The sequence below is a fragment of the Hippopotamus amphibius genome, chromosome 16, assembly GCF_030028045.1.
Source record: "Hippopotamus amphibius kiboko isolate mHipAmp2 chromosome 16, mHipAmp2.hap2, whole genome shotgun sequence".
NCBI classification, from domain to species: domain Eukaryota; kingdom Metazoa; phylum Chordata; class Mammalia; order Artiodactyla; family Hippopotamidae; genus Hippopotamus; species Hippopotamus amphibius.
This window is the reverse complement of record NC_080201.1, coordinates 63,954,650-63,978,540: the sequence shown is the minus strand read 5'-3', so window position 1 is coordinate 63,978,540 and position 23,891 is coordinate 63,954,650. Positions and strand designations below refer to the sequence as shown.

At 58.3% G+C, this 23,891-nt stretch overlaps 1 protein-coding gene across 1 annotated transcript; it reads right to left on the bottom strand.

Annotated features, from left to right (window-relative positions):
• Nucleotides 1-74: 74 nt before the first annotated feature.
• On the bottom strand, nt 75-22,934 carry SSC5D (scavenger receptor cysteine rich family member with 5 domains). Its single transcript, XM_057713465.1, has 14 exons — nt 22,823-22,934; nt 22,341-22,367; nt 21,725-22,033; nt 20,919-21,038; nt 20,618-20,731; nt 19,900-20,208; nt 18,416-18,733; nt 17,993-18,169; nt 15,525-15,842; nt 13,091-13,663; nt 12,695-13,009; nt 12,369-12,536; nt 5,573-5,737; nt 75-2,400 (listed from the first exon to the last, which is right to left on the bottom strand). Exons 1-14 carry the CDS (start codon nt 22,845-22,847, stop codon nt 122-124), a joined length of 5,217 nt encoding a protein of 1,738 aa, XP_057569448.1. The 5' UTR covers nt 22,848-22,934; the 3' UTR covers nt 75-121.
• Nucleotides 22,935-23,891: the final 957 nt, after the last annotated feature.

Sequence of the window (23,891 nt, the reverse complement as noted above, 5' to 3'; positions counted from 1 at the left end):
CAAACAGATCAATCTTGTGATTCCATGTCCCTTAGTCCCCCCAGAAACACCATTCACATTTTGTTTTTAATCAGACATTTTGGTTTGGGAGTGGCTTAAGTCCCTGGGACCCCAGATAAGGTCACACATCTCCCCGCAGAGGCCTCTCTTCCTCCTCTGGGGTGGTAGTGGTTGGGGCTGGTGTGCTGGGAGGCCAGGCCACCTCCGCCAGTCTCTTTACAACCTCGCCCAGCTGCCCCAGACCCTGGGCAGCCTCCACGAGCTGGGTCAACCCCAGTCCCAGCGCCTGGCGCTCCTGCTGGTCCCGCTCCAGGGCCTGGGCCAGCCTCTGCAGCTGGCTACCCACATCCCTCACAGCGGCCACCAGCTCTACCAGGGCAGGTGGCTCACAAGCCATGACCCTTACAGGTGGCACTGGGGCCTCACACGGGCCAAGGGGGCCTGGGCTCTGACTAGGAGTTGGCCCTAGGATTTGGCGGTCAGGGCGAGGTTGATCCAAGGGGTGGGCTATAGGGGACAGGTGGAGGTCAGGGGTCACAGTGGGGTCAGAGGCCGAGCGTGGAGTCGGCCTAGGTGGAGAGGTGAGTTTAGGGCTCTGGCTTGTGGGTGGCTGGAAGTTCTCCGTGGACAGTGTGTCCGTGCTTGGGGCTGGAGACGGCCTGGAGGGGCTGGACTCTGAGGCTGGAGAGGTCTCTAGGCTCCACATCTGGGACGTGGAGGGGTGAGGGGCCCCAGTGAAGGTCAACCGGGGCTGTGGGCTGGGCTTGACTGTTGGTGCTTGAGAGGACAAGGGAAGTTCTGTTCCCATGGAAGTTAGAAGGGACTTGACAGTGACTATAGGAGTTGAGGTGGGGTCAGGAGTCACGGTGGGGTGAGTAGTGGTGGTGAGGTGAGGGGTCATGGCAGGGTAAGGAGTGGTGATGGGGTGAGGGGTCGTGGTGGGGTGAGGGGTCGTGGTTGGGTAATGGGTGGTGATGGGGTGAGGGGTTGTGGTGGGTTGAGGGGTCGTACCTGGGTAAGGGGTCAAGGTGGGTTGAGGGGTCGTGGTGGGTTGAGGTGTCGTAGCTGGGTAACGAGTCGTGGTGGGTTGAGGGGTCGTGGTTGGGTAAGGGGTTGTGATGGGTTGAGCAGTGGTGATGGAAGGAGGGGTCGTGGTGGGTTGAACGGTCGTAGCTGGGTAAGGGGTCGTGGTGGGTTGAGAGGTTGTGGTGGGTGGAGGGGTCGTAGTGGGTTGAGGGGTTGTAGCTGGGTAAGGGGTCATGGTGGGTTGATGGGTCGTGGTAGGTTGAGGGGTCGTGGTTGGGTAATGGGTGGTGATGGGGTGAGGGGTTGTGGTGGGTTGAGGGGTCGTAGCTGGGTAAGGGGTCGTGGTGGGTTGAGGGGTCGTGGTGGGTTGAGGGGTTGTGGTGGGTTGAGGGGTCGTGGTGGGTTGAGGGGTCGTAGCTGGGTAAGGGGTCGTGGTGGGTTGAGGGGTCGTAGCTGGGCAAGGGGTCGTGGTGGGTTGAGGGGTCGTAGCTGGGTAAGGGGTCGTGGTGGCTTGAGGGGTCGTAGCTGGGTAAGGGGTCGTGGTGGGTTGAGGGGTCGTAGCTGGGTAAGGGGTCGAGGTGGGTTGAGGGGTCGTAGCTGGGTAAGGGGTCGAGGTGGGTTGAGGGGTCATAGCTGGGTAAGGGGTCGTGGTGGGTTGAGGGGTCGTAGCTGGGTGAGGGGTCGTGGTGGGTTGAGGGGTCGTAGCTGGGTAAGGGGTCGAGGTGGGGTAAGGGGTTGTGATGGGCTGAGCGGTGGTGACGGGAGGAGGGGTCGTGGTGGGGTGAGGAGCTGAGGTAGAACGAGGGCCGGGGGTGCGGTGAGGGGTCGTGGTGGGGTGAGAGGTCGCGGTAGGGTGGGGGGTCGCGGTGGAGTGAGGGAGGGCAGCGGCGTGGGGGCTTGTGGAGGGGCCTGGGGGACTAGGCGGCTCTGGACGCGTGCTGGGGGACGGAGAGGCTGGGCCGGGCCCCGGTGTGGGCTCTGAGGCGGGGGGAGGGCGCGTCACCGCCGCAGGGGCAGCGGGGTCAGAGGCCAGGTCCGCGGGCGTGCTGGGCGGCGGTGCGGGTGAAAGCCCAGGGCTGGGCGCCGGGCCCGCGGCGGCACCAGGGGCGGCCGCGGTACCGCCAGGGGCCGTCCAGGCGCGGTGAGAGTCCGTCCGGGAGGCCGGGTCTGGGCCGGGCGGCGAGGTGGCGGGAAGGTCAGAGGTCGCCTCTCGCGGGGACGCTGCGGTGGGGGTGAGCTGCGGCGCGGAGCCCGAGGTCAGCAGCGGGCCCGGGGGTCCCGGCGAGGCGGAGGGAGCTGGGGAAGGGGCGGGGGGCGCCGTCCGTGCGGCGGTGGGCCGCGGCCGGCGCTCGGGCCAACGTCTCCTCAGGGAACCTGCGGGAGGAAAGGCGGACGGCCGAGGTCAGGCTGCCCCGCCCACCCCGCGGCGAGGCCCGCCCTCCGGGGTGGGCCCACCCATGGAAAGGCACAGAGCCTCGTGACGTCATGGGTCGCCAGCAGACTTCGCCCGGCCCTAGTGCCCCACCTCCCCGAAGCCTCCGATGTCTCCAGGCGCCACCTGGCGTCCTCCCCTCTGGGGCATGAGGAGATGGGCGGACAGGGGAGAGAAGGGATGTGGAGGGGTACCCCAGGATGTAGGAGGGAGCGGAAACGTGGGAGGGATGCAGGATGGTGGAGCGGGGGTTGGAGGGGGTGTGGGAGGATGCAGGAGAGAGTCTGGGGAATGTGGGGTATGTGGAGGGGTACCTGGGATGCAAGAGGGGGCCGAAGGGCAGAGATGGGATGAAGGGAGATAAAGAGGGGTAGGGGAGTGGGAGATGCTGGGGGGTGCAGAAGCATGAGCGGGAATGCAGGAGGGTTTGGAAGGGTAATCTCAGTAGGCCAAATGTCTTTACGCCATATTTAAAAAAAAAATCAAAATTAATGCAAAAAGTCGACAGTGAACAAAACATCAAAATTTTAATCCAAGACAGGATCCGACCTACCTCACTGTAATCCCGCCTAAAATTGGCTCTGTCAGGTCCTCGTGAGGTAGGTCAGATCCCAACTTTAGCTAAAATTTTTACTTACTTCATCGCGGATTGTTTTTGCATTGTTTCTATTTTTTAACCTATGGTATTAAGATTTTATTTATCTTCATTCCTAAGTGTTTGGAATGCCCCCAGATTTTAAGCCAGAGTAAAGTGAGAAGCCTTACCCTCTTCTGGGCCCTGCTTCCAGGTAGATGGAAATTTTAAGCTCTTATTACAGATGCAAGAAATGAGGCCAAGAGGGTAACTTGCCCGAGGTCACACAGACACAGTTTGAAAGTTTCAGGGACAAGATCTGAACCCAAGTCCTTTACATACAGAGTCTAGGCCATTAAGTATCACTTTCTCAGAGATGGAAGTGTTCTGTGGTAGCCACTGGTCATCTGTGGCTTCCGAGCACTGGAAATATAGCTAGTTCAACTAAGGAACCGAATGTTTCCTTTCTCAAGTGTTTTTTTTTTTTTAACCTTTGAATGGATTAATTAAAAAATGTTTTTTTAATTGAAGTATAGTTGATTTACAACGTTATGTTAGTTTCAGGAGTACAGCAGAGTGATTCAGTTACACACACACATACACACACACACACACACACACACACATTCTGTTTCAGACTCTTCCCTTATAGGTTATTACAAAATATTGAGTATAGTTCCATGTGCTATACAGTAGGTCCTTCCTTTCTCAAATTTTTGATTCACTTAAATAGCCACCTGCGTCAGTAGCTACCATATTGAACAGCACAGCTCCACAGAATTCCACTTTTATGCAGGGTCTTTGAGGTGTATCGCATCTCCCTGCAGGGTCAGGGGACCCCTTAAGAAAAGGGCTTGGCCTCCAGCCGGGCTGCCTGGATATAAACCCCAGCTCCGTTGCTTCCTAGCTGGGTAACCGTGGGCAAGTGACTTGACTGCCTCGAATCTCAGTTTCTTCCCCATCTGTAAACCGTGGATGAACCACATACCTCCCTTGTAGAGTAATTGTGAGGCTTCAGAGCAACCATGTGTGTGCAGAGCACTGACGCAATGCCTAGCACATAATAAGCATGCTCATGACTAGTTATATTGCCATAGTCATTGATGTCTGTGCCTCAATTTCTCTCATCTGTGAAATGCGCACAATTATAGCACTTACATCACTCATGTAGGGCTCATGTGGTTGCTATGAGGACTAGCATATATAAACATGTAAACACTAATACACATAAAGTGCATAGAGTAATGCCTGATACATGGTATATTGCTTGATAATGGCTAACGGCTCCTAGTTGTTTGAAGCATCTCAGCTTAGTTCGATATTATAGGGGCTCAGATACCTAAAGCGGTACTGATTTTTAATTTCTCAGACCCAAAGTGCAGACAGCTAAGCTAATCATACTCCCCTGTACGTTGTCATCTGTAGTCGCTGCAATGTCTCCTCTTGTTTTACTTTTTCTTCTCTTTAACCCCAATCTCCATCCCCCTCATCCTTTCCCATAGGTACCTCCAGTCTAATGTGTTTCATATATAGCCTTAAACATATGTATCCTTAAACAATATAGAATGCAAAGATGTGCTTATGTTAATACGTGTGACATGTATTTTTGTGTCTGTGCTTTTTTAATTTCTGCAAATAGCATTCTGCTGGCAATCTCATTCTGTTTCTGACCTTCCCCTCAATATTATGTTGTTAACACCTATCCATGTTGGTGTGGATATAGCTTGTCATTGCTTTAGCTATTGCGTCGAATTCCACCACATGTAACCACTGCATTTCCCTTATTCGTTAACTTACTGTCGGACACAACTTGCTTCCAACTCCCTAATACATCCTTACACATATTCCCTTATAAGCCTGGGCAAGAATCTCTCTGGAATATAGATCTAGGAGCAAGATTGCTCAGTGATAATGTATAATCATATTTCATTTCACTAAACACCACTAGGTTGTGTTTACTGAATCGCTATATCCAGTGGGGATGGCTGTCTCCTCACATCCTCACCTATACTTGGTATTATCTACCTTTCAAAATTTGTTCCATGCTTGTCACTGTTTTAATTTGAATATCCTGATCCATTATGAGTGTGAGCATTTCTAGTAATACTCATTGGGCATTTGGGCGACTTCCGCAAATCACCTGTGTGTATCTTTTGCCCATTCTCTTATAGGATTTCCTATCATTTTCTTATTGATTTGTCAGAGTGATTTATATGGTATAGGTTAGGGTTTCTCAACCTCGGCACTGTTGACACCTGGGGCTGGATGATTCTTTGTTGTGGGGAATACCTTGTGCACTGGAGGATGTGTAACAACATCCCTGGCCTTCAGGGTACCAGTAGCCTTCCTGCTTCCAATCATGACAACCCAAAATGTCTTCAGATGCTGCCAGCTGCCCCTAGTTGAAGACCACTGGTGTAGACAATAACCCCTTGTTTCAGGATATAGTTCTGCCAGGTCACTACTGGGAAATTTGGAGCCTACCTCTCCATTCCACCACACAAACACCCTGGCCCCCTTGCCCCAGCCACATGCCTCACCTGTGTCCCCATGGACCCTTGGAGCTAGAGAGGTATGGCCTGGGCTCCTGGTGGTGCCAGTGGTGCCAGGGGGTCCAGGTATGGCTGCGGTGGGGGTCCCCTTGGCTGGGACCCCTCCTGAAGGTGTGTCCCACGTCCAGGAAGGCTCATAACCATCCTTATCACCTTGAGAGATATGGGGAGAACTAAGTAATAACTGTGTTCTGAAGATTTCTTTCCAAGATGCTGGGTTTTAGGAGGATTCCATCAAGAACACAAATTGAAGCTGTCTTCCTGTTAAAACGTCAGCCCACCAAGTACAGGAATCCTTGGGTCCGTGTGTACTTGAAACATTCTCTCGAATGGCCACATGCTCATTCATGGTCTGTTAGTGTGTGATGGACTGGAGTTTTTTTAACTAAAATATACACTGAAAAAAGGAAGCAGCGCTGCAAGTTATAGCCCTTGTGAGGCCCAATCACATCCCTTCCTTCTGTCAGAGGCGCCGCTGCCTGGAATTCACTTAATAGTTCCCAAGCACGCCTTTACACCTTAGCTATACAGGTGGGACTCCCTAACGCTATATTGTTTCTACAGGCCTTAGCTTCCTACAGCGAGGAAGACTGCACACTTACACACATACAGCAAACATCCTCTCACAGCCTGCTGTGTGGCTGCGTTCCTTCCTAGCCGGGTGAGCAAGTCACTTCACTTCTCCATGACTCTGTTTCCTCACCTGTATGACGGGTATTGTGAGGGCACCTACTCCATGGGGTTGCAGGGCTGGCAAGTGATAAACTGTCCTTTCAGTTAAATGCATATAACTGTACTTCCTTCTCTTTTTTTTAACCTTGTGTAATATTCTATCGTGTGAACACACAACCGCTGATTTATCTATGCCTCTGTGGATGGGTGGTTCTGTTGTGGTCGATGGTTTGCTGTTACAGATCCAGTTGCAGTGGATTCTTCATGCGTGAGAATTCCTCAGCACCTAATTGTGGGACTGCTGTGAGGAAGGCACATGCATCTCTCTAGATGTCAAACTGCCCTCCCAAGTAAGTGCAGATTCTCAGGCCAACCTTTCTCCCACACCCTTGCCACTGAGAGACATTTTAATTTTTGGCAATCTCATGGGGAGCTGGTGGGCGAAGAAGCTGCAATTTTGCTACAGATGACCAAACTGAAGCCCAGAGAGGGCAAGGAATTTTCCTAAGGTCACATAGCTAAGGAGCAGCATTGGGCTTCAGACCCAGCAGGTCTACCTGGTTCTGAATGGGGACCTCTTTCCCTCTAGGGGCAGATCTCCTGGCTCTCACCTCACTCCTTCCCTGGTGAGCTTTTATTTAGAATTTGATCCCAAGGCCACTCCCCCCTTCCCCTTGAGGAGGTTACACCCTGCTCTATGCTTCCTGGGTTCTTCAGAGCGAATTTTGTCATAGGCTCCTTCCTAGTCTCCGTGGCTGGAGCGGTTATGAGTGTGAATTCTGCAGTTTGAATCCAAGCCCTGCCCTTTGCTGCCCTGACCTCTCTGGACCTCAGTTTCCCTACATGTGAAACAGGGTTAAGGAGAGCACTCATCTTACAATGTTCCATGGGGAGGAGGTGAGTTAAACCATGGGATGCGCTTCGGGAAATTCCCTGGCAGTCCGGTGGTTAGGACTCTGCGCTTTCACTGCAGGCAAAATGAGATCCCACATGATGCACGACGGGGCCAAAACAACCAACCATGGGATGCACTTAGACAGTGCCTGGCACATGGAAAGTATTCAAGGAATATTAGCCATCACTGGTACCGCTATCATCATGCAACCTCTGAATGTAATCTGGCACTTAATCTTGGCTGGCCTCCCCTCTGCGCAGCCATGACATACAGTGGTATCCCGTCGCCATGAGTCAGTCATCCCACCTTCCCCGCTGGGGGTGGGAATTCCATTAGAAACGGCTGTCCTGTCTGTCTGCATAGCCTCATCCACTCCCGTGGCTGCGAATTCCCTCCTCCCAGGCGCTCCCTGGAGCTCCAGGAGTGCATCTCATGTCTCCACGTGGCCATGTCAAACGCTCCACCAATGGAGCTCTTACTATTCCCACTCTGGATCCTTGGCACACACCCTGCAGGGTGCCCTGGTCCAGTAAAAGGCGGGCCCCATCCCCTACCTTCCTCTCTCCTCAACCCTCCCACTCAACCTGTCACTCGAACCCATCAGCTCAACCTCCAGAATGTAGCTTGAACACCTGCACTTCTCTCTCAGCCAACACTGCCACCCTGGTTGAGACCACTGTCACCTCTGCATGGACGTCCTGGTCTCCCTGCATGCACACTTGCTCCCACATTCATCCCCCGCTGCCACATCCTGAGTGACTGCTTTGAATATACGCGTGGGGGACTTGCCTGGTGGCCCAGAGGTTAGGGCTCTGTGTGTCCACTGCAGGGGACAAGGGTTCGATCCCTGGTCAGGGAACTAAGATCCTGCAAGCCAGGCAGTGTGGCACCGCCCCCCAAAGAAGAAAGAAAATACACGTGATCACCTCCTCCCTAACTTAAAATGCTCCACATCGAATAAAACCCAGATGCTGCCCTCACCCCCCATCACTCTCCCCCTGCCTGGCTCACTCCACTCAAGCCAGGCCAGCATCCTTGCTGTTCTCCCAAGGTCCCACCCCAGGGCCTTTGCACATGCTGCTCCCTCTGCTTGAAATGTTCCTTTAGCTCCCTCCAGGCTCCCCATCACAGAAGACATCTTTACAATGGACCACAGACATCACCTCCTGCCAGCATCCCCTGCAACCACTCCACTTCTGCCCCAGGGACCTCGCTGCTGTTTCCTGAACCAGCTAAGCACACTCCCACCTCAGGACCTTTGGCTGTGCTGTCCGCTCTCTACAGAACACTCTCCAACCAGATATTTTGCGTGGCTCTCTCCCTCTCCTTCTTGAGGCAGTCGCTTAACTAGCACTTTCTTAGAAAGTCCTCTCTTGACCGTCCTACTCTTAGCCCCCCGTCCCCTCCCTTGCTCTGTCCATCACTGCTGTGTTCCCAGGGGTTGGGACTCATGCCTGCCACACAGCAAAATTTCAGACATGAATTAATGTCTGTATCTCCACATTCCATCATCCAGGAAGCCTCAAGAAATGTTGCTTCAGTGAAATGGAAAGTGAAAATCCAACCTTCATAAGCCTCCAGCTTCATCTCCTGTACCCTTTCTCTAGACTTACACGGCAGTCTCTCACTTGTTCGTTCATTCATTCATTCAGCAAGTATGTAAAAAGTCTCTACTAAGTCTCTACAACACTGATCCCGTGGTAGACAGAATAACGCCCCCCAAAGATGTCCAAGCCCTAATCCCCAGAACATGTGAATATGTTACCTTTCATGGCAAAAGGGACTTTGCAGATATGATTAAGGGTCCAGACCTTGAAATGAAGAGATTATCCTATATTAATCCAAGTGGACCCAATCTAAACACACAAATCCTTAAAATGAGAGAATCTATCCCAGCTGTAGTGACAAAGATGTAAAGACAAAACAAGGCCCAGAGACAGATGCAATGTTGCTGGCTTTGAAGATGGAGGAAGGGGCTATGCACCAAGGAATTCAGGGGCCTCTAAAAGGTAGAAAAGGCAAAGGAACGATACTCCCCTTCAGCGTCAGAAGGAATATAGCCGTCGACACTTTGGTTTTAGCTAGTGAGACCCCAGTGGGACTTCTGACCTCCAGAACTGCAAAATAATAAACTTGTGTTGTCTTTAAGCCCCTAATGTGTGGTGGTGTTATGGCAACAACCGACATAGCTAAACACGAGAGAGCTGAAAGTCTAGCAGAGATGACATGCCCCAGACAGGCAATGCAGTTTTCTCAGCTCCGGCCTCTGCTCCTCCTGGTGTCGGCTGGTGGAACGATACCCTCTCTTCTGCGAGGTTCTTCCCAATTGCTCTACTAGAAATAATCACTCGTCCCTGGGATCCTGCAGCTGTTGTTCATTTACAGTAAATAACTCAACCACCAACGTTTTGCGGTTTTTAATGATTTCACACACATTTTGCTCATTGGATTGGGACCTGAGGTCACCCAGCTCACTGCTCTAATCCCAGCGGAGCCACAGCTGGAACCCAGCGAGCTGGACTCCAAAATTCACACTTGCGATTTCAGTAATTCCAGCATCTTTCCCAATCCAGTGAGCAAACTGTGCGCGACATCGTTTAAAATGCATCTCAATTGTTGCTCCTAAGTTTCACTTCTCTGAGCCTCATTTTTTTCCCCAGCCTGAAACACAGGGGCAACACCGGGACCTATGTCACCCAGTCGGTGGAATTATGCGTTCCGGGCACTGTCCTTGACTCTTTCCAGGGACCCTGGGACTGTGTTTTTTGCTTGCTATTTTTTTTTCCGGAGGAAGAAACTGAGGCTCAGAGAAGCGGAGTCACTTTTTTCATGGACACCTTGCTAACAAGGAAAGCAATTCCTGTCTGTCGTTTCCCCTCTCCCCATCCCGCCCCCCCCCCAAGTCTTCCCACGGCTAAGGAAGCCCCGAGATGTCCGCCGCGCAGTTCCCGGCGCCCCTGCACAGCCCCTCCCCCGCCCGAGGAAGAGGAGCTCCGGGGGGTGCGGACCCGCCGCGCTCACGGCCGCCGGCGCCCGGCCCCTGACCGCCTCTGCCGCGAGGGGGCGCTGCGGGGCAGGGAGGCGGCGCCCGGCTGCAGAAAGCCGAGGCTCAGGGATCCTGGCCGCCCCGCACCGAGGAGCAGCACCTCTGGAAACTGAGCCCCGACTCACAACTGGGGTCCCCGCACCCCAGATCGCGGCGCCTCCGAGACTCGCTCCGCTCCGCCCATCCCCGCCTGCACGAACCCGGACCCCAAGCCGGACGCCACCCTGCGCGACCACCGCCCGCTTCTCCCTTTCTTATTGCCGCGGCATGGGCCAGCCGGCCAATCAGGAGACGCGCCGCGCCCGTGACGTCACACGGCGCGGGGCGATGGGTGTCTGCCCCGCCCACCCCTCCATCCGAGGCCCCGCCCCCTCGCCGAGGCCCACGGAGGGCGCATGCGTGCTCAGCGTGCGGAAAAAGGCGGGAAACGGCGCGAGGGGCGGGGTCCTGCGGAGAGGGAGCGAAATGCGCGGCGACACCTGGGGAGTGGGGGGGCGACCGCCGCGAGGGCAGGGGCGGGGGAGCCGGGAGGGCATGTCCCCCACGCGGGGCATGGGGGGATGGGGACTCAGCGAAAAGGAGGAGGAGACGGAGAGAAGGGAGAGGGGAGAACCGACCCCGGGCGGGAGTCGAGTGGGAAGCAGAGGCGAGGGCGCGGCGGTGAGAGCGGGAGGAAGGAAGGCTCGGAGGGGAGATGCGGAGGAGCTGGCCGCGAGGAACAGGGAGACGCAGGGGTGACGAGGTGCGCGCTCGGTGGGGAGGGGCTGGCGAGCGACGCAGGGGGACAGAGAGAGAGAAAAGAGGGACGCGGAGCTGAAGAGAGAAACCGACTGTGGGAAACAGTGAGACACGGAGAAGATGCGCGTGAGAAAGAAAGGAAAGTAGAAAGGGGAGGCCGCGGGAAGAGAAACTGGCTGAGAAATGCAGGGAGAGATAGAGATGGGGGGGGGGAGTGAGATGTGGAAAACGAAAGAAAAAAGAGCCAGAGGCAGAGGGGAGAAGAGAAAGAGAAGCTGACCGTGGGGAAAAAAGAGAGACAGAAATGAGGAGAGTGTGAACTTGAAAGGAAAAAAAAATGAGAAAGGTGGTGAGAAAGGGAAACGGCTGGTGAAAAAAATAAGAGTGCTTGAGAGGAGGAGGGTGAGAAATTGAAAGGAAAAAAAGAGAGAGAATGTGAGAGAGCAGCAGGGGCGATCAAGAGAGAGCCTGCGCAGGGATGGAACAGAGATCTCACACGCAGACACGCACACAGACATACGCACACAGACACACACGCACAGACACACACACACAGACACACACACGCACACAGACACACACACATGCACACAGACACGCACACAGACACACACACACACATGCACACAGACACACACACGCACACAGACACACACACGCACACAGACACACACACGCACACAGACACGCACACAGACACACGCACACACACACACAGACACACAGACACACACACGCACACAGACACACGCACGCGCACACACACACGCACACAGACGCACACGCACACAGACGCACACACACAGACACACACACAGATGGAAGGAGGGAAACGGGCGACAGCGACACAGAGGCTGCGGGGCAGAGGAGGGGGAGTTGTGGGGCTGGAGGCCGCCCCCACTGGCCAGAGGAAGGGGGTCCGGCTGGGGACAGAACCCTCATCTGGATGTCCCCACCCCGCCTCTGAGCCGCAGCCCGACCCAGACCAGGACGTGAGCTGGGAGAACAGGGTTGAGGGGCTCCGGTGGGGAGACCACGTGGTGCCGGGGTGGGCCTTGGCCGGCGGGTCTGGGGGGCTCTCCGTCGAGGCTCTGGATGGAGGGGCTCCCGTATCACGGCTGACTCCCCGAGGCCCTGGTCGGTTTTCGGGAGGACGGTGGGCCCGGGCTTCGCTGAGCCTGGTCTGATTCTCAGAGAATCACATGGCAGGGGGGTGGGGGTGGGGGTGGGGTCTCCTCCTGGAGGCTCTGGAGGACATAATTACTGTTGAGTCCAAGGAGGGAATGTTTTTAGGGTCTCTGGAGCCCAGGAAAACCTGCCTGCGGTCTCTGAGACACAGGCCAGCGCATTTAGGAGGGTCTTTCTGGAAGCCCTGCGGGGAGGCGCACAGCGGTTTATGGAGGCCCCTCCCCACCCCCGCCCATGCCCCTCACCTGTGCTCGGAAGGCACCTCGTTGCTGGGGAGGGAGCTCCTGGGCTCCCAGTGGTGCCCCAGGAGACAGTGCGTGCAGGCACCGCTGCAGCGGTGGTCCCCTTGGCCAGGTCCTCTCCCGAGGTGGGGTCCCAGGTCCAGGGGGGATAGTCCTCCTCGTCTGCGTAGCCTGGGGAGAAATCAGGGAAGGGGAGAGCCCCGACCCGTCTCAGAGGTCCTTGCTGCTGCTCCAACGTCCCCTTCTGGGCTCTCCTGGCATGACTCTGGGCCCCCACCCCCATGCCACCCCAATTCCTCGGCCGCTGGCCCCCGTCTCTCCCTCCTCACCAGTGCAGGTGAGCCCCACGTCCTCCTCGTGGTCGCAGTTGTGCTGTCCCCACGGCCCTGCGGGGCAGTCACTCAGCGAGGCCTCGCTGCCCTTGCAGCCCACGTCATCCAGCCAGATGGGCCCGGTGCCGGGGCCATAGTGGGTTTTGCCCACGCGGGGCCGGACCCTACCGCAGCCCAGCTCCCAGCAGGCCACCATGCCATCCCGCAGGTCCCAGCCGTCATCACACACGGTCCCCCAGCGTCCGGCGTGCCACACCTCCAGCCGCCCGGCACACCGGTTGGGCCCATCCGCGAGGCGGACCCGGAATAGGCCTGCGGGTAGATGGCCCCGATCAGGAGGGGTCCGCAGGGGACAGGAGGGGTCGCCTCCCCCTTCTCGTTCCTTCTGCTTACCTGATCCCCCAGTGGGGGAGGGGGGTGGGTCTCTGGATGACTCTGGAGAGCCTTCTCCTGGGATCTCGGCCGATGGCTCCCTGGTGGCCTCAGAGGTCACTGCTCGGGGACCCTGGGTGGTCGGCGTTGCCAGGGTCTTAGGGGTCCGTTCCCGGGGGGGCCGGGGCGTCCGCGTTGCTGTGGTGTGTGAGGTCCGTCTGTGAGGGGCCTCCGTGGTCAGCCTGGTGGTAGACTCGGAGGTCAGTCTTCGGGAGGCCTCCGTGGTCAGGGTGGTGGTTGCCCGTGAGGTCAGTTCTGGGGGACTCTGGGTGCCCAGGGCCCTGGAGTGCTTAGTGGTTGGCATCACGGGGGGCTGAGTGGTCGGTCTCTTTGCGTTTTTGGTCACCCACTTCTTTGTGCTTTTGGGCATCTTCCCTGGGGTCTTGGCAGTGGTTTTCTCAGGAGCGCTGGGGGTCCGCCTCACAGAGGGCTTGGTGGCCAGCTCACCTGGGAGCCAGGCGTCCGGGTCTCTACCCAGGCCAGGGATCCAGCTCCAACTGAAGGGGTCTGAGATGGAGTCCAGGCCGGGGGTTCCTGGGAGACAGGAGGGGAGGACGGCGGAGACAGCAGACATTATGATCGTCTGACCAGGCCTCTCGTTCTCTCTCCTCTTCCCCTGTAGGCAACCACCAAGTTCCCACGCATTCATCCACGTCACCGATGTCTACGGAGCATCTCCTAGGATCTAGGCCCAGTGGCAGACCCGGGGCATGGGGTGGCCAGCCACACCCAGCACCATCCTGCCTCTGGGCACTTACAGTCCTGATGTAACTGTCCCCCTTCACCCCCTCACACCGACCCCTCCTCTCCACCCGCCCAGCCGCTGCCTTGTTTCCTGACGGGTCTCCCCCTGCTCCCCCATTCCTCCTCCCCCCCCGCCCGCCACTGCTGCCATGCCCAGCTCTCACCGGCCTACCAGGGTGGTACCAGGTCACTCCCCAGCTCAAAACCCTTCTGTGGCTCCTGTGGCCCTCAGGAGGAGAGGGAAAGGGGGAAAGTGCCTTAGCTTCGGGCAGAATGGTTGACTCCATCCTCCCAACCGTCACGGCTCACCTTACATTTTTTTCATCAGCACAGGGAAGGTTGCAGATGTTGTAGGTGATGCCAAGGGTTACTGATACAGGACAAGGGTTAATCTTGCCCAAAGAAAGGTTTGGCCCTTTGCCACTGGCTGCTAGGGGGAACCTCCAAACACTTGCAACATCCTGCCTGGTAAGACTGTGTTGTTTCCCTGGCAGCGGGGGCGGGGGCAGGGCCACCCAGATCATCTCTGCTGACAGTGTGACTTATGGGCCGCCAGTGGGCCGCCAGCCACATTTCATGATGCAGCTTCTATAAACACTTTGACGCCAAGGCTGGGGGAGCGCCCCTGGCTGGTAATACTGCACGTTTGGTCACACGTTGTTGCTGGGAGAATTAAGTGAGGGAGCGCCACGAGGGTCTCTCCTGGACCCAGCCCCACGTGCCTCTTTCCTCAGCTGATTCTAATCTGGGTCCTTTCACTGCAGTAAACCATGCTCCTGGGTTTGACAGCTTTTCTTTTTTCTTTTTTTAAGATTTTTTTTTTTTTTTGATGTGGACCATTTTTAAAGTCTTTACTGAATGTTACAATATTGCTACTGTTTTACTTTTGGATTTTTTGGCCTGAGACATGTGGGATCTTAGCTCCCCCACCAGGGATCAAACCCTCACCCTCTGCATTGGAAGGCGAAGTCTTAACCACTAGACCGCCAGACAGTTTTTCTGATTGTTGTGAGTCCTTCTAGAAAACTATGGAACCTGAGGGTGGTCTTGGGGACCTCCCAAATGATAACGTGTCACACGGGTTTGCAGCGATTTGCCGGTACGTCTCTTTCCCTCAGTGAACTATGAGCCTCTCAGAGGCCAGGGCTGCATTCGTTGCATTCTGAGGACACCTAGCTCAGCGTCTGGCACTGGATAAATAACAGCAAATGAACGAACACGGGCCAAGCCTGAGTCTACTTCGGCTGGCCCTCCCCTCACATTGGCTTCTTCCCATCTCCCGTGCCCCTGTGCCTGCTTCCTTTCATCTTGGGGAGGACAGAGCTCCCCTCTAGATGGGAGACTTCCTTATTTCTTGGCAGGAAGAAGAGGAGGAAGAATCCCAGCTGTGCCACTTAGTTGCTGTGTGACCTTGGGCAAGTTACTAAACCTCTCTGTGCCTCAGCATCTTCATCAGTAAAATGGGCATAACATCCACCAATTTGGACTTATCATGAGCTGTGAATGTGGTCACATGTGCGAAAACAGCCCCCCCCCGGGGGGGGCAGGGGCTGAGGGGGTGGGCGTTCAATCCATGTCAGTGCCATGTTAGTTCCTGTTGCCTCCTCCAGGAAGCCCTCCCAGGGCCAGCGGATGGCCAGGGCCTCCTTACCAGTGCAGGTGACTCCAACGTCCTCATTGTGAGCACAGTTGTGCTTCCCCCACGGAGCGGCGGGGCAGTCGGCCAGGGAGGCCTCGGTCCCCGTACACCTCACGTCGTCCAGCCAGATGGGGCCGGCGCCCCAGCCGAAGCGGCCGGCAGCAGGGTCTGGCTGCCAAGGTCCCCCGCAGCCCAGCTCCCGGCAGACCACAGCCGAGTCCCGCAGGTCCCAGCTGTCGTCACACACGGTCCCCCAGCGCCCGCCGTGCCACACCTCCAGCCGGCCTGAGCACCTGCTGGGCCCGGCCACCAGGCGCAGCTGGGGGGACCCTGGGGTGGGAGAGACCCAAAGAATTTGAGTCAGGACTTCCTCCACCTTCCCTTTCCATTCATCTGCCCTTCCTTCCCAGCTGCAAGCGTACCTCCAGGCCTGTGCTGCACCATCGCCTGCATCAGGCACAGGGACAAAGAGTCAGGATAGGGGCTTCCCTGGCAGTCCAGCGGTTAGGACTCTGCGCTTTCACTGACAAGGGCCCAGGTTCAATCCCTGGTCTGGGAACTAAGATCCCACAAGCTGGTGGTGGTGATGGCTGCACGACCCTGTGAGCGTATTTTATACAACTGAACTGTGTGCTTAAAAATGGTTAAAATGGGGTACTCCCTGGTGGTCCAGTGGTTGGGACTCTGCGCTTCCACTGCAGGGGGCGTGGTGGGTTCGATCCCTGGTCGGGGAAGTAAGATTCCGCATGCCGGGCGGCATAGCCCAAAAAACAGAAAATGGTTAAAATGGTCAATTTTATGTTGCGTAGATTTTGCCATAATTAAAAAAAAAAATAAAGTGGGCTCTGGAACAAACAGCCTTCACTCGAGTCCTGGCTTTCCTACTTTTTAGCTGCGCAGCCTCACTGGAAACCAGACGGTACCTACACGGCAGGTGGCTGGGAGCGTTACCTGATGAAGGGGCTTGGAACAGCACTGGTCACATGAGCCAGTGGGAGCTGAGTCCGTGGAAGTTGTTATCATTAATATTATTACTCAGAAGAAGGGGAAGGAGGCCTCTGCTAATAGGGATCACGTTCCCACTTTTTCAGCCTTTGGGAACCTTGAGGAGACGGCTTTTTAATTGATGTACCTGATGCTCTGACATCTCAGGGCCTTGATGGTGCTGGAGGGGTTGCTAATTCCCAGAGGCAGGAAACGGCTGGAGGGCGCCCTTCATAGGAAATCAGCCCACCCGGAGCCCACCCCACCACCTCCCGTCAGGCTCACACACCCCACCCACCCCGTCGCCCCGGGGCTGGTACCTGACAACCGGGGGCAGCCCCTAGGCTCCAGAACCCACTGAAATGATTCAGCCAGCCAACGCGGAGTCATCTCACCCTGCCCCGTCCAGTCCTCCGCATGAAGCCACACGCGAGGCCTTGCCCATGTCCACCCCCTCGTTCCCGCTGCCTCCTGCTGGACACTGGTGCTTCCCTGTGTGGCCCTGGGTCGTGTGGGGCTGTGCCCCCTCCTCTGGGGAAACGTGAGAAACCAACTCTCTTTGCAATGACAGTATCCTCACCTATTGGCCTCCCATACCTAACAATAAAGCCTCTATTTTATTTTATTATTTTATTTTTATTATTGTTATTTTTGGCCATCCTGTGCAGTACCTGGGATCTTAGCTCCCTGACCAAGGATCCAGCCCAGGCCCCCTGCAGTGGAAGTGCAGAGTCTTAACCACGGGACCACCAGAAAAGTTCCTAAAGCCTTTATTTTAAAACAACATCACTGATCTAGTTCTTTTGATATTTATGAGAAGGAGGCAGCCTTGTGAGTTTCAGGACAGCCAGACCAGAGCATTAAACCAAGCAGGGGCCTTCTGAGTGTGGGCGCATCTCCTCCCCTTCAGCCTTCCCTTTCCCTGAGACAGTCTGAGCAGGGAGGGAGGGCACCTGGGGGCTGTGGGGAGTGGGGGCCAGGAAACAGAAGCTAAGCCCCTACTCAGCAATAAAAAAAGAAAAAAATAATGCTATTTGCAGCAACATGGATGGACCTAGAGATCCTGATACTGAGTGAAGTAAGTCAGACACAGAAAGACAAATATCATATGTCATCGCTTATATGTGGAGAGTAAACAATAAGGGGGGGTTCAAGTGACCTTACAAAGCAGAAGTAGACTCACAGATGCAGAAAACAAACGTATGGTTCCCAGGGGGTGGGGGGGAGGGGAGGAGAGATAAATTGGGAGATTGGGACTGACATATGCACACCACTATATATAAAATAGGTAACTAATAAGGACCTGCTGTATAGCATAGGGAACTCTATTAATACCCTGTAATGGCCTACATGGGAAAAGAATAGAAGAAGAAGGATTGAAGAAGAACCTGACTCCGACGGGGAGCGGGGAGAAGGGGGGAGGGGAGAAGGAGAAGGAGCAGCCGCAGCAACAGCTAAGCCCCGCACCTGGGCTCAGGGGAGCAGGAGGGACTCACCAGCCTCTGGCCCGGGCTCCCGAGGGGCAGTAGGGGAGGCCGGCGGAGGTGAGATGCCTGCTGTCCACGGGGCCTGGCTCACCGTGCGGGTCGGGGGCCTGGATGCAGCCTCCCTGGGCCTGGAGCTGCTGCTGTCCACCACGGGGGCCGTGGGAGGGACATATCCGAGAGGCATACCTAGGGCACCAGAGGGAAGAGCTGACCACCACCCGCCGCTGTGCTAGAGGCGGCGCTCCACACCCGCCATCCCAGGACTACCAATGCAGGGCGAGGTTTCACCGTTGAGTGTGCCATGGGGCAGATGGGCAGTCTGGACAGAGGGAGTGGGGGGCCCTGGGACACACATTAGGAAAACACACAAGACCCCCCAGTTCTTTCCTCTCGAGGTACCCCCCCCTTGGCCTCTCCCCCAGGGCCCCTCACCATCACACACGGCCCCAGCGTCCTCCCGGTGATGACAGTCATGCTGGCCCCAGGGCCGAGCTGGGCAGAAGCGCAAGGCCGTCTCATTTCCCCGGCAGCGAAGATCATCCAGCAGGATGGGTCCGGCCCCCTCCCCAAAGAAGGCGCCTCCGGGGGCGGCCAGAGCACCCCCGCAGCCCAGCTCGCGGCAGGCTACGGCAGCGTCCCGCAGGTCCCAGCCATCGTCACACACCGACCCCCAGCGCCCGCCGTGCCACACCTCCAGCCGGCCCGCACATCCGTGGGGGCCATCGGCCAGACGCAGCCGGGGGGCTGGGCCTGGACGTGGGGAGAGGGAGGAAAACAGAGAGATGGGAAACTGCGATGGATGCTTTAGGCCACGCACGCGGGAAACCGGGATGGACAAGCAGGTACTAAGGCATGCACGCAGGTGACCAGGAGAGTAGGTACAGGCCACGGGCTCAGGTGACCAGGATGCATGGACAGGGACAGGCTATGTGTGGGATCCTGCTTCACACCAAGATGGGACTGGAAAGCAGACTTCCATCTTCAGTTTGCAAGTGGGGAAAAGGCTCTGAGCTGGGGAGTCACTCTCCAAGAGTCCAACACTGGTCTATCTGCCGCCCCATGTCCCTGCCTCCCCTGGGAACACTGGCCCTGATGCCCTCCACCCACCTCCCCAGGCAAGTCCCCACTCCCAGCTGCCTTCTCGAGGCCTGTGAAGCAGGGCCTCTCAGCCTCAGCACCCCTGACGTGGGGGTCAGTCATTTGCTGTGGGGGGCTGTCCCATGCACTGTGGGATGTCCAGCCGTGTCCCTGGGCTCCACCCCCCAGATGCCAGCAGCACCCTCACTGCCCCAGTCCACCGATCTGTGCCCCAACCTGTGGCCCCCTGGTCTCCATCCCCACCACACCCTACACACCAGATACTCAGATCCATCTTTGCAGCAGGACAGACCCCAGCGGTCAAGTTCTGGGTCATTTGCTTTACAACTCTGAGCCTCTGTCCTGCATCTGCGAAGGGTGGGGCGAGGACATCCACCCGGGAGGCCGTGCATGGGCGGGGCTGAGGCTCCGAGTGGGCTCCCAGCTTCCTCTGTAGCTCCCTCTCCCTCTTCCCATCCACCGACAGAAGCATTTCCTGCCCTCGGCGCGGGTGAGCGGGCAGGCGACTGCAATCGGCCTGCAGCCCTTGAACTTTCCCACCCCACACCTGTGGGCCGCCCCCGCCCTGTGCCGGCTGCGCCCTGCGGCACGAGGACTAAAAGTCAGGAGAGCGAGGACTGGGTCCGCCCGGTGTGGATGGGCTTAATGAATATGCGCAGAAAGAAGAAAGGAAGGATGGAGAAATAAAGGAAAGCAAGGAGGGAGAGAGGGAGAGAGGGGGTGGGGGAGAGGACTGGAGAGCTCCTTAAAGTCGTGACGTCCGCGAGTGGGGAGGGGCCGTGGCCCTGGGGGAGGGGTCTGGGGAGGCGGGCACGTACCGGTGCAGACCAGTCCTGCGTCCTCGCTGTGGTCACAGTTGCTGCGGCCCCAGGGGCTTCGGGGACAGTCCCGCAGGGCCTGCTCTCCGCCTCCGCACCCCACGTCGTCCATCCACACGGGCCCCGCGCCCGGGCCGAACCGGGCCCCCCCGGGGGCGGCCAGCACGCCCCCGCAGCCCAGCTCGCGGCAGGCCACGGCGGCGTCCCGCAGGTCCCAGCCGTCGTCGCACACGGTGCCCCAGCGCCCGCCGTGCCACACCTCCAGGCGGCCCGCGCAGCCGTGGGGGCCGGAGACCAGGCGCAGCCGCTCTGGGGGGCGGGCGGGGAGAGGGGCGGTCAGAGGCCTCGTGGCAGGCAGCTGGGGACACGCGGGTTCAAGCACCCTCATGTTCAGCCTGGGGAAACTGAGGCCCCGAGGGAGCAGCGGCCGGGGATGTGCCTGCTGCCGGCCGTTCGGGGAAGAGCCAAGATCTGAACAGGGCAGGGGACCTGGGTCCCGGCAGTGGACCCTGACGGGGTATCCTGCCGGCGGCAAGGGTGGGGGACGGTGCAGGGAGAAGACTGGAGCCTGGGCCTGACTCTGAATCCCCGGGGATGCGGTGCCCCTCCTCCCCCACCCCCACCCCCGCACCTGGGGGGGGGTCCCCAGTTCGGTCCAGCGGGGTCTAGGGCCTCCCCCCGTCCAGACTTGCAGAGGGGAGGCCTGCCGCGGACTTACCCTGGCGGGGGGCTCCGGCAGTCAGCAAAGGGGCCCTAGTGGACTTGGCCGGCTTGGGCGGCCGGGGGATCTTCTTCCGGGAGCCGCCCTGGAGGGTCCCGGCTGAGCGGGGGGCTGGGCAAGGAGACAGCAGGGAGGGAGGTCGGCAGCTGCACCACGTGGGGCTGCAGGTCGGTCCCGAGAGTCCCCAGGGGTCTGAAGGGGGCGGCGGTGGGGGCCCTCAGAATTGCGGAGGAGAAGGGCCTCTGTCCCTTCCCCCTCACAGCCGAAGCAGGAGACACGGCACGGGTGGGGGGCTCACCAGGCGTCACCGGGGGCTCCTCAGAGCCAGGGCTCAGCTCCCCAGACAGCCCCGGCCAGGGGTCCCCATCCAGGACTGAAGGTGAGTCGTCCCGATCCCTGGAGTCCGACACACGCTGACCTTCGGGAGAGCAGCGTGTGGCTGGACCACACTGGCTCTGTTTTGTCAGCCCCATCTCAGGCCCGTGGGCCTAACCGCCCCTCCTGCCTCGAGGAACCACCCAAGCCAGATAGGTTCCCTATCAACTTTTACCCTTGCCCTTCTGTGATATGAAAACAGGAAAGATGCCTTTTGCTGACACAGATGATTGACGGCCCATGAGGAATAATGGTCATGAGACCTCCTGGGGGGAGGAAACCATGCTTCTCCCTTGGTAGTCAGACTCTGTCTCTAGCATCGGCCCCTTTAAATCTTCCTGCACCCCTTGTGGTGGCGCGCAGCACAGCTGCAAATAAATGCCTCTGCATCACAGTTCTCCCAATCCATCCTGCTGGTATGAGTTCCCCACAATAAACTTCATAGTTGTACTTTACAGAGTTGCCTACTTTATTGGTCTCAAAGTTCCTTCTCAGTTTGGAGGATATTATTCAATATCCCTGCCATGCAATACCCAGGTGCCATAGGGAGGGCGGGCCCTGAGTGAGGCAGGGGCTGAGCCCTCCAGGGCAGTGGTAAGTCCTAGCTTTGCAGGGGGTATCAGGGGTGGGGTGTCCGGACTTCTGGATTCTCGGTTACTGGGCTGAGGACTCAGGTCTCTGGGCCATCTCTGAAACAGTGCCCCTCGGAGGGGGTCGAGGGCCCCTTACCCGCACAGACGACGCCCGCGTCCTCCTCGTGGGAGCAGATGTGGGCCTTCCAGCCGCGGTGGGGGCAGAGGCCCAGCTGCCGCTCGCCCCCCCGGCAGGCCAGCTCGCTCAGCCACACGGGCCCCGCGCCCTCCCCGAAGAAGGCGCCTCCAGGGGCGGCCAGCGCACCCCCGCAGCCCAGCTCGCGGCAGGCCACGGCGGCGTCCCGCAGGTCCCAGCCATCATCGCACACGGTGCCCCAGCGCCCGCCGTGCCACACCTCCAGGCGGCCCGCGCACCCATGGGGGCCGTCGGCCAGACGCAGCCGCTCTGGGGGGGGACAGAGGAAAGGCTGTGACATCCTGGAGACCCTGGGGCCGGGGGGACAGCAGGGGCCGGGGGCTGTCCTACAGAGCACCACCGGGAGGCCGGTGTCCTGGCGGCTAATGGGGAGACCAACTCCGGGGTGCCCAGGGGAGCAGTGGGGCCCTGTAGGAAGCAGGAGGCCATCACCCAGGTGGTCCTGGGGAACGTGATGCCTGAAGTCATAGGCGGATGGGGGCAGCCGGGGTGCCACCAGAGGGTGAGGCTGGGCACGGGGTAAGGCCAGATGGAAGAAGCGTTTGGGGCCACTTACCAACAGCCTGGATCCCCATCAGAGCCACTGGAAGGGAGGTTGGAGGGGTGGACAGAGTGAGGGCCTCACGCCTCTGCACCAGAAACCCCGCTGCAGGGAAGCAGGACTCTGGGCCGAGGGCCTGGCAGGGTTCGGGTCCTTGAGGTGGGCGGGGCCCCAGATGACTCTGGTCAGGGCAGGAGGCAAGACCTCTGTGCTCCTCCAGGGGCCGGGCTAAAGGTCAAATGAGGGGTGACCCCCTCCCCAACAGGATCAGGGCTGGTGGGGGGGGGCAGGTAGGTCCCTGGGGCTCCTAAGAGGGTAGGACTGGGGGTGCCAGAGGCTGGGTCCCTGGGGGATCAGGCAAGGGAGGGCCAGTTGTCCTGTATCCCCCAAGCAACAGGGAAGAGGCCTTGGAAGTCTGAGGCTCTCCAGTGGGTGAGCTCAGGGGTCAGAGGGTGGGGCCCAGGCCCCTGAGTCCCCGAGGAGAAGGGGTCACTCACCAAGGAGGCAGGGCAAGACCCTCATGGTTGCAGAGCCGGGACAGGGATGGGGTGAAAGGGGAGAGGAGCAGGAGAGGGGAGGAGGTGGCCGGAGGGAGGGAGGGAGGGAGGGAGGGAAGCTCCTGCCGGAGGCGCCCTGGACCCGGGGAGGCGCAGGCAAGGGCTGAACGCTTTGCCAGGAGGAAGAGAGGCTGCCGAGGAGGCAGCAGGGGACAGGAGGGGGGCGGGGAGGGGGCTGGCCGGCAGCTGCGGCCTGGGGAGGAGGGCGGTGGCAGGCGGGAGGGAGGGTGTCCAACAGCAAACACCCACACTCGGGAGCCAGCCGGCCAGGCGCGCTGTGCTTAGAGGTGCCTGGGGGGCGGCAGGCTGCAGGGAAGGATCTGGGCATGGGCGCATGTGGGGGGACAGGGGTACGTGGGCAGGGTGCCCACCCATCTGCCTCCTCTCTAGTCCAGCTAGGGAAGCATGCTGGGATCAGAGGGCATCGAGCGTGCATTCACATCAGCTGCCAGGGTTAGGGACCTGGCACATCTGGGTCTCCTGGTGCAGCAAGAGGGCTTGCAGCCAGACACTAGGAAGGACTTCCTGGATTGGGAAAGGAGACGGAGAAACTGCTCTCTCCATTCCCCCTGATGGATCTGCATGCAAAAGTCCCCAGCCCCCTCTCTGAGGGAGCCGTGGTTGAACGTATGTGTCTCCCAAGGAAACTGGGGTCAGGAGGTGGGGAGGACCAAGGGTCACGGCTTGGGTGAGGGAGGGCGACTGCACACACACTCACACACACACACACACACACACACACACGTGCTCGTGCTCTCGCTCGCTCTCTCTGCACTAAGCAGCTGTGAGGTGGAAAAAATTCGGTAATGGGGAGCGTGAGTCAGAGGGCTGGCTGGGAGCGGGGCTGCCGTGAGCTCATCGCCTCCCCTGCCCCCAGTCCAGCATCTCTGCCCGACAACTAATGTCAACCTCAGGGAAGGAGGAGCCAGACAGAAGGGGGGGTTCAGAGACAGACTGGAAAAGGCATCAGAGAGAGGAAGTCTGGCCACACAACAGTTTCAGGCTTTAT